Source organism: Pseudorasbora parva, chromosome 5 (assembly GCF_024679245.1).
Source record: "Pseudorasbora parva isolate DD20220531a chromosome 5, ASM2467924v1, whole genome shotgun sequence".
In the NCBI taxonomy this organism is placed as follows: domain Eukaryota; kingdom Metazoa; phylum Chordata; class Actinopteri; order Cypriniformes; family Gobionidae; genus Pseudorasbora; species Pseudorasbora parva.
Window position 1 is genome coordinate 48469211 of NC_090176.1, and position 13213 is coordinate 48482423.

General features: G+C 35.7%; 2 protein-coding genes and 1 long non-coding RNA gene across 6 annotated transcripts in view; 1 reads left to right on the top strand and 2 right to left on the bottom strand.

Moving 5' to 3' along the window:
* Positions 1 to 1190: 1190 nt before the first annotated feature.
* On the top strand, positions 1191 to 3576 carry gcgb (glucagon b). Its single transcript, XM_067444585.1, has 4 exons — positions 1191 to 1327; positions 1420 to 1522; positions 1860 to 2015; positions 3334 to 3576. The coding sequence occupies exons 2-4, from the start codon at positions 1425 to 1427 to the stop codon at positions 3452 to 3454; spliced, it is 375 nt and encodes a 124-aa protein (XP_067300686.1). The 5' UTR covers positions 1191 to 1327; positions 1420 to 1424; the 3' UTR covers positions 3455 to 3576.
* LOC137075696 (uncharacterized) lies at positions 3329 to 6761 on the bottom strand. Its single transcript, XR_010905084.1, has 3 exons — positions 6693 to 6761; positions 4884 to 5081; positions 3329 to 3424 (listed from the first exon to the last, which is right to left on the bottom strand). It is a non-coding gene; the product is annotated as an uncharacterized lncRNA (long non-coding RNA).
* Positions 6762 to 8619: 1858 nt separating this feature from the next.
* slc4a10b (solute carrier family 4 member 10b) overlaps positions 8620 to 13213 on the bottom strand; it is a 124222-nt gene continuing 119628 nt past the window's right edge. For all 4 annotated transcript variants that reach the window (XM_067444590.1, XM_067444588.1, XM_067444591.1 and 1 more), the window contains one exon: positions 8620 to 11818. The gene's annotated coding sequence lies outside the window, so the exon portion shown is untranslated. The remainder of the gene's footprint in view (positions 11819 to 13213) is intronic.

Genomic DNA, 13213 nt, shown 5'->3' on the forward strand with positions numbered 1-13213 from the left:
AATCAGTTTACTGGTCATTATCAGAAATATATGATATTACATGGATCTGATGTTGATCAATTGCATTATTAAGTGGTCAAATATAAATATTGTTGCATAATGAACATCGTCTAAGGCATTGCTCCACTAGCCTGTGTTCAACACAATGCTGTCTGATGCTCTCTCTCTCTCTCTCTCTCTCTCTCTCTCTCTCTCTCTCTCAGTCTCCTCATATCAAGTCAATATTTCCATGTATTTATTGTTTCAGCTTTTTGCACCTAAACCACTGTGTGTGCAACTTTGAAAGCATAATCGGTGGTGCAATAAACAGACCAAAGCATCAATGGTGCTGTTAGTTTATTTAGAATCTTCAGAGAAATTAACTGTAAAATAAAATAAAAAGAATTAAATCAAATGAAATTTTTGTATAAAAATATAGTAAAATTGATATATTTTATTATATATATATATATATATATATATATATATATATATATATATATATATATATATATATATATATATATATAAGCATTATATATATAGCATTGATCTCTGTGAGACATTGAGGCATTACAGGAAGCATTTAAAAAGGACATGCAGTGGAAAAGCTTTAGTTTATGATAAACATTTCTATTATCAATGCATAGCATAAATAAATATAAATATTATGCAAAAAACAAATAGAACAGAACTGACTTTTCTACATAGTTAAAAATGATGATAGACAGAACATAAAAGGTACCGGTATATAGACACAAAAACTATCCTGCAAAATTTGATTTAATATTTTGTTATCAAATTCAATGCTATTCAGCTATTTTTAAGTGTGACTGACATCTCCAAAAAAAAGTTATATATATATATATATATATATAAATAAAAGAGTGAAAGAAATCAAATCAATTGATTTAACACAAAAAAAAACAAGAGAGAAATCTTCTCTTCACAAACATCACTTCCTGTAAATCTGACTGGATTTTTCTCATCCTGAAAGAAGCCTCCTTATGCTATTATTTGCTTATCTCGGTTTTTAACAGGACAATATCACGTTTGGTTTTTCCCTTAAGTGACTTTTTGCCTTGTTTGACCATTTCCCAAGCCCTCTTTTTAAACCGGTTCACCGTGCAAATACATTGATGCATTGAGATTAATGGATTGAAACTAATAGGAGCGCGCGTGTATGTGTGTGTGTGTGTGGATCATGCCACCTGGGCATCACTATATAAGACGCAGAACATCAGGCTGGGACTGTGAAATCGCACTGGGAGCCAGGAAGGTGAAATCAGCGAGACAACATCAAAATCATTGAGTATATTTCTCTGTGACGATCCCAACATAAATCAAGGTGAGCACGAGAACTCTTCGGCACGATGCGGTCTCTTTACAGGTAGAACGCATGAACGCTTTACTGAGTATCTGTACGGTCTGCGTCCTCAGGTAAGATGATGGTAAGGATCTACGCCTTCATTGGACTTTTACTTCTCATCTTGATCCAGAGCAGCCTGCAGAGTCCCATACAAGACACGGAAGAAAACGCCAGGTAACAGCAACTCAATTATTCTACAGGATTTTTGAATGTTGCCTGTACAATCAAGCACACGCTGGGACACATTTAACCTCAAAATAAAAAAAGGAACTATCCTACTTTTGCTGTGAAACATGCAATTTTATAGCTTCACAGGTAGATAAGATTCAACATTCAACAAAATTGTAACATTTTATGTTTAACTGTCATGAAAGTAATGCCATAATTCACAACATTTCTATGTCAAAATGAAGGCATTATTTCTATTTGATTTTGTGGTGAAATGTGACCCAGGCGTGCTCTTGGTGGGTTTTTCTTTTTGGAGAATGACCTATTTGACAATGACTTTCAGCTTTATGTCTGAGGAAGCACTACTTAATGACCCAAGAGAAGTAAACAACATGAAGAGACATTCAGAAGGCACGTTCTCAAACGATTACAGTAAATACCTGGAGACCAGGAGAGCACAAGACTTCGTTCAGTGGTTAATGAACTCCAAAAGGAGCGGGTGAGTTTAGACAAAATATTTAACAACTAACTTATTTTGTTTAACATGACATTTCAATTGTCGAGCAAGAGAAGTTAGACATGAATACAATTATGAAATGTTATTATGAAAATAGAAAAATGTGTTTTTCACTCATTGGGAATTCAAATGACATGAATAAAGTATTAGAATGGTCAAAAATAATTTGTATTAAAAAATAAGATTACCAAATGGTGATAATTCAAATTAAAGTAAAATTTACACGATCATTCAAAAGGATTCTCTCATGCTCAAGGCCGTATTTATTTCGAAGTATTTATTTCATAATATTATTCCAATTTAAAATAACTTTATTTGAATATATTGTAAAAAAATGTATTTATTTCTGTGATCAAAGCTGAATTTTCAGCATCATTACTCCAGTCTTCAGTGTCACATGATCCTTCACTAATCATTCTAACATGATGATTTGATACTCAAGAAATATTTCTAATTATCATTATTAAATGTTGAAAACAGCCTTTATTGCAGCCTTTTGGAGAAACTGCTTAATATTTTTATGGAAACCGCATATTAAAAATTATATAAAACTAAGTATAAATGGGTAATGTTAAGTGCTCGAATCAAATCACGATTAATTGCATCAAAGCAATTCAGTGTGTGTGTGTGTGTGTGTGTGTGTGTGTGTGTGTGTGTGTGTGTGTGTGTGCGTGTGCGCGTGTGTGTACATACACACATGTTCGTGTGCACACTAGTATGACCCTGGAACACAAAACCCGTCCTGCGTCACACGGGTATATTTGTGGCAATAGCCAGCAATGCATTGTATGGGTTTAAAATTATCAATTTTTCTTTTATGCCAAAAATCATTAGGATATTAAAGTAAAGATCATGTTCCATGAAGATATTTTGTAAATTTCCTACTATAAATATTTCACAAATGTATTATTATTAGTAATATGCATTTCTAAGGACTTCATTTGGACAACTATAAAGGTGATCTTCTCAATATTTAGATTTTTTTGCACCCTCAGATTCCAGATTTTAAAAAAGTTTTATCTCAGCCAAATATTCCCAAACAAACCATACAACAATGGAAAGCTCATTTATTCAGCTTTCAAATGATATGTAAATCTAAATTTAAAAACAATTTACCCTTATGACTGCTTTTGTGGTCCAGGGTCACATATATATATAGTATTTATACACATATATAACATGTAGGCTATTATACAAACACAAACACTTAGATGCTATTAATCATGATTATTTGATTTGACAACTGTATTAACATATCAAAGATTATCAGTCTTTCCAACTAATCATCCTTCCTCCCCAGAGTTCCCACGAGACGCCACGCAGACGGCACATACACCAGTGATGTCAGCTCCTATCTGCAGGACCAGGCGGCAAAAGAGTTTGTGTCCTGGCTGAAAACAGGGAGAGGGCGGCGCGAGTGAGGAGTCTCCAGCGCGAAATTAACTCTACCCTGCATAACCGTGATATTCTACAATACTCTGTTTTATAATGACTGTGCTGTCAGTTTCATCCAATCATGCAAATAAATCTTTCTTCAAATGAAGCACGAGGTCTTTTGGTTTTTGAGCGACTCTGATTTAAAAACAGAAAAAACAGACTATGTTAAGAAAACAGGCTCAGATGAGGATAAAAGTGGTTAAAATGTTTTCTATTCAATTGTCGGCTTTATTATTATTTAATTATAATACTTAAAAATTAAGGAGATTTAATAACCAAAATGGAACATTTTCTGTTCAGTCTATGTCAGGGTAATAATCTTGCACGTTTAGTCTATAGAGTTTAGGACATTTACTTTTGGTTTTTAATCATACATTATTTAGTGTCTGTTTTGGATTGGCCCTTGATAGCCAATGTAAAGACTGAGTCTGGAGAAAGTCTAAGAGGATAACCTTTAGTTCACTTAAAAGGAAACAATCCTAAAAGAATCAGACGCATATACCTCAGCTCACTGTCCCTTATATCAAGCCAAAACACTCACTCCTTTTAAAAGAGTTTGTGTCCTGGCTGAAAACAGGGAGAGGGCGGCGCGAGTGAGGAGTCTCCAGCGCGAAATTAACTCTACCCTGCATAACCGTGATATTCTACAATACTCTGTTTTATAATGACTGTGCTGTCAGTTTCATCCAATCATGCAAATAAATCTTTCTTTAAATGAAGCACGAGGTCTGTTGGTTTTTGAGCGACTCCAAAGACTACGTTTAAAAAAAAAACTGGCTCAGTTGAGGATAAAACTGGTTAAAATAGATTGCATTTTGTGTATTCAATTGTTGGCTTTATTATTTAATACTTAAAAATCAAAGACATTTAATAACCAAAATGGTAAATTTTCTGTTCAGTCTATGTCATGATAATAATCTTGCATATTGTTTAGTCTGTGTAGTTTTGGACATTTACTTTAGTTTTTTAATTATAAATTATTTAGTGTCTGTATTGGATTGGCACTTGATATCCAATGTAAAGACTGAGTCTGGAGAAAGTCTAAGAGGATAACCTTTAGTTCACTTAAAATGCAACATACAAAAAAATCATAGATGCATATACCTCACTGTCCCTTTGGGAAAACACACAACATTCAGACGTCATGAGCAGTTAAAACACTATTTGTCAAGATGACATGCAAGCAAATGCTGCAAATCAAACACAATCCATGTGGGAAAACAACTGCAATCAAACAGAATAGCCATGTGTCAAACGGCTTCAATCATCCTGTCAGGATAACAAACAGAATTCAGCGTTCTCTGTGAAGCTTGAACTACTCTCAGGTACCTTTTCAAATGATCTTCCTCCATAATCCCAGAGGAGAACTTACCTCAGCGCTCTAAACTGGCCCGATGTGTCACTTCTGCTTACCTTACCGTATCTAACATGACACTGACAGAAGATGGGAGTCACCAAAGCCTTGTGGAAATGTGTCAATTATCCAGCACTGTCAGGTATCCTGGGGCCGCACGTCTCCGGTCCTTCAGCGAGGAGAAAAACGGCACCGGTGCCAGAGTCCGTCCTGGGAGCAGGTCTCTCTCTGAGCTGTCAGCTGATGCTACAAACCATCTGTTCACCAAAAAAACCACTTAATGTCAAGCCGAAACACTCCTTTTAAAAGAGAAGAACCTAAATATACTCAATACATGTAACACTGGTTGTTCTTCATGACAAAACCTTGCCTGCAAGTTTAAAAACTCCCAACATGATCACATGTGAATGCGTATCAATAGTAAGAGTGTGCATTGTCGTGCATATGCTACGCAGTTTTTGGCGTGCATATGATATGCACTTTATGGCTGGTATATGACACGCTCTTGGGTAGGATCATGGGGGGTTTGTGCATGTAACATGCCATAAAGTGTGTATCATCTACACGCGAAAAAAACTGCGTACCATACACACGCCAAAACTCATTTACATTCTACGAGATTGCATATAAATAGTAAAAGTGTACATTTTCGTACGTAGGACTGATATAGTTCTAACTTTTATCATAATTATGCATGCGTGTGTGTGTGTGTGTGCGTGTGTGGGGTCCAAAATGTCCCCACAAAGATGGCAATATCCAACATCCTTGACCTTGCGTGGACACTTTTTTAGTCTCCATAAGAAAAACTGCGTTTGCTATGATCCTTTTCCTATTTAGCACCTAATTTCTGGAACTGTCTTCCTAGCATTTTTCGGGAAGCAGACACACTCTAAATCTAGACTAAAATTGAATTTGCCTCACCGGCACGTCATCCTAAATAAACCCGTCTCCAGCGCAATGACTCCGATCTTTCAAATATATTTATACTCTTGTGTAATTGACGCACCATCCTAAATAAACCTGTCTCTTGCGTGATACCAAGAAACTTTGAATATTCTGATCTAATATGATTTCTGACCTGTAAGGTTGCCAGAATAATAATCATACACTGTGTGTTAATAGGCCAGAGGAGAACTGGCACCCCGACTGAGTCTGGTTTCTCCAAGGTTTATTTTTCTCCATCATGTCCTGATAGAGTTTTGGTTCCTTGCCACTGTCGTGTTTTCTCCAGAACGACTGTTCAGCCAGATCAAATTTTGTTGCAATATTGTCCTGTTTAACACTGTGAAGCTGCTTTGAAACAATTGTCATTGTAAAAGCGTAAATAAAGTTGATTGATTGGTATTGATTGATCACTTTAATCCTAAATAGACCTAAAACCCAGTATTGGCACAAACTAAGCTTAAACATATCTGGCTAGCCAGCTAAACCAGCTTCATGGTATAGGCCAATGATGTGCGAGTTAATCAATGTTTATATGTGAATAAAAGCCTAAATTCAATCTGTTCATCATATAAAGCGACCGAGTGTCTTCAGAAATCTTGGACTAAACCACTCAGTTCATATGGATTAGATTTCCAATCTCTTTATGAACCTGTGGAAGTAAGTTATTTAGAGGGAGAGAAAGGTTTAAGAAATCTCTAATCAAAAAGATCTGTATTTGTGTTCAGGTTTGGAATGGCATGAGGGTGAACTAACCCTTTATGTTAAAAAGCTTGTAATGTATGTTTACATCTGCAGTTCAGTAGTCAATGTAGCCAATGTAGAAATGTCATTTTAATGTTATGCATTTTGATACAAGCCATATACATTTCATCAAATAATAATACATTGTCTTTGTGAAACCATACCAACGACTTACAACTCACCTTCGTAATTTAAAGTGTACAGGAAAACGACTGAAATTTCTTCTCAATCCCCAAACAAGACAACCGGTTCAGTAATGAGCAAGGTAATAGGTCACAGGTGGCGCTAACTTCCGTCTCATTTAGCCAATGCGGAACGCCCTCTGCAAGTCCCGCCTCCAAATTCACATGCAAGCAAACCAGCTGTCAGTAAACACAAGCATGCTAAATGATTGACAGGCAGTGAACCCTTCTGATTTGGGTAAAAAGCTGCGTCTAATCCAGTAACAGAACATTTTAACATGAACTGTATTCACTATATCATTTTAGTTTTATATTTGGAGTCTTTTACATATTGCAACTGTCATATATTTATATTTTATATATTTAGTTGCTAGGCAACGTGGGGGAGAGGACGCTGGCGTTGTCTGTTCGCCGCTTCTCCACCCACAACAAATCATGTTAATGTACTATTAGATTTACATTTTATTTTATTTCCTTATGTTTGTGACAAGTCTAACAGTCAGAGCTACAATTGGGACTGTTGCTGATTGCTCGCAGCCACTGAGAGGTCGTTGTTCGTCGTTTCGCCGTTTTCAACCGCTTCTCTAATGTTTACGTTTGAATTGCTGCGGTTGGTTTCTGGTTTGGAGGACATTTGATGTTTCTCGCCGCGACTGCTCACTGGTGATCTCCCTTGGGCTTAAGCTGCACGGTGGCTGAAGTTTGCACCGGGCTAGCGTCATCCGGGCTCTCGTCGTCGGCGTCCGGCATGATGTTGGGATGTTCTGCTTCTCGGCTGCGCCGCTGTTCCGTCCTGCATTGCGACCGTGGAGCGACATCTGCGCCGGCCCCGGTGTGTCCACAGAAGTGGCCGGAGGAATGTTCTGCCTCCTGCATGGTGCTGCAGCGATCCCCATCGTTTGAATCATCATGAAGAAGACCCATCATCTGGTCTTCAGCTGTCGTGCCTCGGCGATGTCATCGGGACACTGCCGCTGGGAGAAATCTGAAACATGGAGTGGACCACAGTGTGCTGCGGAGCTAACAGAGACTTCCACCATCAGCTGTTTTCTGTCCACCATCAGCTCTGTTTCTGTTCACCATCAGCTCTGTTTCTGTTCACCATCAGCTCTGTTTTCTGTTCACCATCAGCTCTGTTTCTGTTCTGTTTTCTGTGTTGGTTGATTGTTTGCAGTATTCTATATTTTTACTTGTTATTCATTTTTTGTTGTTATCCCCCCCCCCCCCCCCCTTGTTGCACTTTGAGATTCTTCGGAATGAAAAGTGCATTATAAATAAAATCTATTATTATTATTATTATTATATATTGTTGTTGATTGTTTTGTTTTTTTTTTAAATTCTGTAGCACTTTGAGATTTTGTTTAATATAAAGTGCATTATAAATAAAATGTATTATTATATATATATATATATATATATATATATATATATATATGACAGTTGCAATATGTAAAAGACTCCAAATATAAAACTATAATGATATAGTGAATACAGTTCATGTTAAAATGATCATTTATTCAGATATACTGTGTGTGAATGTAACATTAGCAATTATGTTCTGGTTTAATTTTCTATAAACTATATGTGGATTTTTATTCAGAGGTAATGCCTTCTGATACTGTATGTCAAATATCTTTAAAGTACAATTTTAAACTTTTATTTTTTTGAATAAATTGGTTAGATTAGATTGGTATGTTTAAGGCACTTTAAGAGAGCGAAAGAGAGAGGAAATGTCTGTCTGTGTATTTGAGGTGTACTTTATTAAAGATTAATCTCAGTGTTTGATAACAGTAAGATGTAAGAGCAGTCTCATGTAAGAAGTGGAGAAAAGTGATAGATTACGTCGGACTGATATATGATTTTGACTGTACTGTTATGCATTTTTCTTCTCTGTGTTAATTACAGAAATCAATGGAATGAGATATACTTCATATGGCAGAGCTTTTTATTTCACTGTAGAAGAAATAGCAGGAACAAAAACTTCAGAAAAATCTAATTACATCCAGTTCTCAGTTCATGAAATACAAGTGCAAATGAGGGATATGCCATATCCCCCTAAAAACAATTAAAGCACACAGTTAAAAGATCCCAAAGTCACACAGACACACAGAGGATATAGTGCTTTTCCAGATAATTTACACAAACATCAACACACAGTCAAAAGAACTAGACGTGTTACTTCAGTAATATAATGGGGCTTGAGCTTTAGTCAGAATAAACTCTGAAAATAGTAGCATGATAACAATCACTCTTGTCTTTCAAAATCTGAGTGTGAAGCTATACTCTAAAAAATGCTGGGTTAAAAACAACCCAAGTTGAAAATGGACAAACCCAGTGGTTGGGTTACATGTTTGCCCAATGTGCTGGCCAGTTTTATTGAACCCAATTATTGTTTAAAAATGGCTTAAAATAAACATACAGTTTAAAAATCAGACACATAATTACTAGAGGCAACAATAATCATTTATGTTTATTATTTAATTATTATTCATTAAATGTATTAATGTTCATGTATTAAACATTTTAATAAATGTTATTTATGTCATTTTTGTTTCTACAACAATAGTTGAGTTAAATAAAACTACTAACCCAACCGCTGGGTTAAAGAAACCCAACATTTTTTTAGAGTGTATATAATAAAACATACAAAACAAATATAAGAGCAAAACATATGAATCAATTTATGGTAATAATATCACAGTATGCATGATTAGCAATATAAATGGCAGAAGTTACAGGTATTTAAATGGAAATAGATCATTGTATGCGCAACTCAACATGCAACAGCTTTCTAAAATCGTGATTTGATGAAACCTGCACTTCTAAATCTCTATTGCTTTTCTTATGAAAAGGGAATGCAATCTGTGTCTGAAGACGCATTTACAGTACAGCATAATCCAGGTAATGCATTCAATTGCTTAAGAGATAATACAGACAATCATTGTGAGGGGACAGTTTACTGATATGACTTCAGATGTCTTTCCATCATCATTATTAATAGCTTTATTAATAGCTAGAAAACACATCTACACTTTGGCATTGTGAGTATCAACATACAGCCTTTTAAAATAGAGGTATGAACTCTTGACAAGTCAGATGGAAATAATATTTACACAAGCAGCATTCTTAGTACAAATAATTGCAAAAAAATAGTATTCGCTAAAATTAATATTCTATGATTAAGATTTAATTATCCATTGCATACATGCAAGGATAGCAAAATACAGCAATTTTATGATACTTGCAAGAACTTACAACATGTTTTTATACTTTTTAAGTGTCTTACAGTGACTGCAGGAATATTGAGCCTTTGAGAAGTGAAGCGTCATGCTCAAGGACACAAATGTGCCAATATCCGTCTAAATATATCATCAAACAGCTGAAAAATATCCCTGGTTTAGATATATATCGCCTTACAGTGAACCTGTAAATGAAATCATTTCTCACCTACTGTAGATCATCTCTACACGTGTGTTTAAAACTGCACCTTTAGGGGTGTGAAAGTTGTGCAGGAACACTTTTTCAAAAATACAAAACATATAAAATACATCAGAGAGCATTTAAAATAATAGTTTAAAATCCTGCCACACGTTCTCCTCATCTTACACACACGAGCAATCAATGTCTCCGCTTTATTTGCTGGTAATACTATGATGTATGTACAGGCTTTATATCTAGAAGCCAAAAAGCTTAGCATTGTGATGCAAAAATACAGAAACACAAGACAAGACCAGGAGCTTTATATGTAAACTACCCATACTTTAAGGACAAAAATGCTGGGTAATGTCCCCAGACATTAGTTATATCTGTGAAAACTCATTGATAAGTTGTTCATAAAGCAAATAATGTTTTTAACATAACACATAATGGGACAGATTTTCATTCAGGAGCTGGGTTGGGTTCAGGGTGGAGTTTGTGTAGGGGTTATTTTCACATTATTTATATCTGTGGCCGGTTGCCTAAACTGCTTAAGACTAGTCATAAATTGGACTGGACTGGTCATAACTTTTCAAGTCAGTTACATAAGGTAGATTGGTCTAATTTTAATAAGGAAAATAAGACGAATTGCTAGTTGATTAGACTAGTTCTGAAGACACAGTGGCTGTTTATGCAACTGGCCGCTGTAAGAATAGTTTGTTTAAAAATGAAAATGTGTCTTTTTTCTTCATTTTTATGAACTATTCCTTAAAAAAACAATAGAAGTCTATTTGGATTGCTAGATAAGTGTGCGTGCGTGCGTGCTTGCGTGCGTGTGTGTCTGTGTGTGTGTGTGTGTGTGTGTGTGTGTGTGTGTGCGTGTGTGTCTGTACTTGTTTAACTATCTTTGTGAGGACCAGTTTTAAGTTTTAGACCGGCGGAGTGAAGACATAGAGAGTAAAGTGAGGACATTCTGGCAGTCCTCACTTTCTGAGACCTTTAAAGGTCTTAAAGTTTTATGGATGAGGTTATAGCTGGGTTAAGAGTAGGTTTAGGGTTCGGGTTCGGGTTAGGCACTTAGTTATGATGGGCAGGGTTAGGGTAAAGAGCTTCAGATTGCATTGTGTCAATGAATGTCCTCACAAAGATAGATGTACAAGAATGTGTGAGTTTGTGTGTGAGTGCGTGCGTGCATGCGCACCTGTGTGTGTGTGTGTGTGTGTTCATGTTCTATCCCGGTGGGGACTTGCCTGAATGCGCACTGACTCATGGAAACTCGTGTCACCGCGAGGACCTTATTTCAGATCCACACGAGGAAGCAAGCTTATAAATCATACAGAATGAGTTTTTGTGAAAATGTAAAAACGCTGAAAGTTTTGTCTGAAAGGCAGGTTTAGGGGTAGTGTTAAAGTAAGGGGAGAGAATATACAGTTTGTACAGGAATAAAACCATTACGTCTATGGAGAGTCCCCACAAAGATAGTGAACCGGGTGTGTGTGTGTGAGAGAGAGAGAGAGAGAGAGAGAGAGAGAGAGAGAGAGAGAGAGAGAGAGTAAGGGCAATTGCGCGCACGTGTGTGTGTGTGTGTGTGTGTGTGTGTGTGTGTGTGTGTGTGTGTGTGTGTGTGTGTGTACACAGTGTATCAGATGAGTCACTCTCATATCTCTTCTTTCCATCAACGCTCCTTGTGTACTCTCTTATTAGACAGGCTGCAAAATCAAACAGATAATTAGTTTACTCAAATTAACATAAACGGCAACAGTTCAGTGTGTAGTGATTGCATTAATATAATGTTTATCAATTTGGAAAATCCAATTCATATTTTTCCATAGAAAACTGATTTTATGTCTTCCTGTATACGCCACAAACTAACTAATAAAGTAAACTAATGAATAAAAACAGGCTCCCATTGCACTGCATCGCGAACGATGTAATGGAGTCTTCCTAAAGTCTTCACACACTCTTAACCCTCATCTTAACAAATCCTTCCCTCATGGATCAAATTGACCGAAGCACTTTTTAGCTCAGAAAGCTTAATTCCTTTCATTTTGATGTTTGTTTTAATGATTTAAAAAAAAAAAAAGTATTATTATTTTTAGCTTTAAATTACTAATAAATAATAAATCAATAATAATTTAGGCACATTCTTCACACTTTTTCAACTTAATTTCAAAATAACCCACAATTTCATGCATAACCCGTTTAATTCAGCTCAAAATTACTCTGTGTCTGCTGAAAAAAATAATATAACATGATATTTCATGCCTCCATGATATCCACTGGGTCATACAGTCAGTTCTCTTCGGTATGCATTCAGATACACATGTAGACATTATAAATATTTTTTGGTAAAGTTTAAGCATTTTGTTTGATTTTTGTGAAGCATTTCTCACATTCCATTAAATCCTAAGTGGGTCAAATTGACCCACGAGGGAAGGATTGCATACTTTTTTACATTTCAACCACAAAATCCAGTCAATTCTTGTATTCATGGTTCAAGTTTGACAAGTCTTAGGGTCTTGAATCACTCCAATTAAACACTCAATTTGTAAAACAAACAAACAAACTAAAAAACACCTTTAATTAAAAATGAGTTTCGGTAAATGACCTGAGAGAAGGATGCTTACATAATAAGGATGCTTAACACAATATAGAAATTATTATTTTCAATTGTGCAATGCACTTCAAATATGTGGTATTTTATTAGACTCACAATGTTTTACTGCAAAGATTTAGTCAATAGATTTATATTGTTGAATCATTGCTAATTTGATAGTCCTATGCAATACATCATTTGATGTAGTTCATTTCCTCATAAATTTGATTGATCTTGGAGCTGGCTGGATTTTGTTGATGCATCAGAACTATTTATTGAAGAAAATGTTCAAATGCCTATGAAGAAAACAAATAGTGAACTGGTGATTTTTAGTGAGTTGCTCATTTGCATTGATGTCAAATAGATTTGATGTGCAGAATATTTCCGTTTGAATTCATTGCACATGATGATCTTAATAATAATTAATAATGATGATAATAAGCAGACTGGACCCACGTCTATTTTCACGGCTGATTAGACATTTTTCTTGTCCAAGTAGTAAAAAAAT

Coding starts and splice junctions, on each gene's coding strand:
- gcgb (XM_067444585.1), top strand. CDS start 1,425: ATGATGGTAAGGATCTACGCCTTCATTGGACTTTTACTTCTCATCTTG. Junction 1,523..1,859: donor GACACGGAAGAAAACGCCAG/GTAACAGCAACT, acceptor AATGACTTTCAG/CTTTATGTCTGAGGAAGCAC. Junction 2,016..3,333: donor ATGAACTCCAAAAGGAGCGG/GTGAGTTTAGAC, acceptor CTTCCTCCCCAG/AGTTCCCACGAGACGCCACG.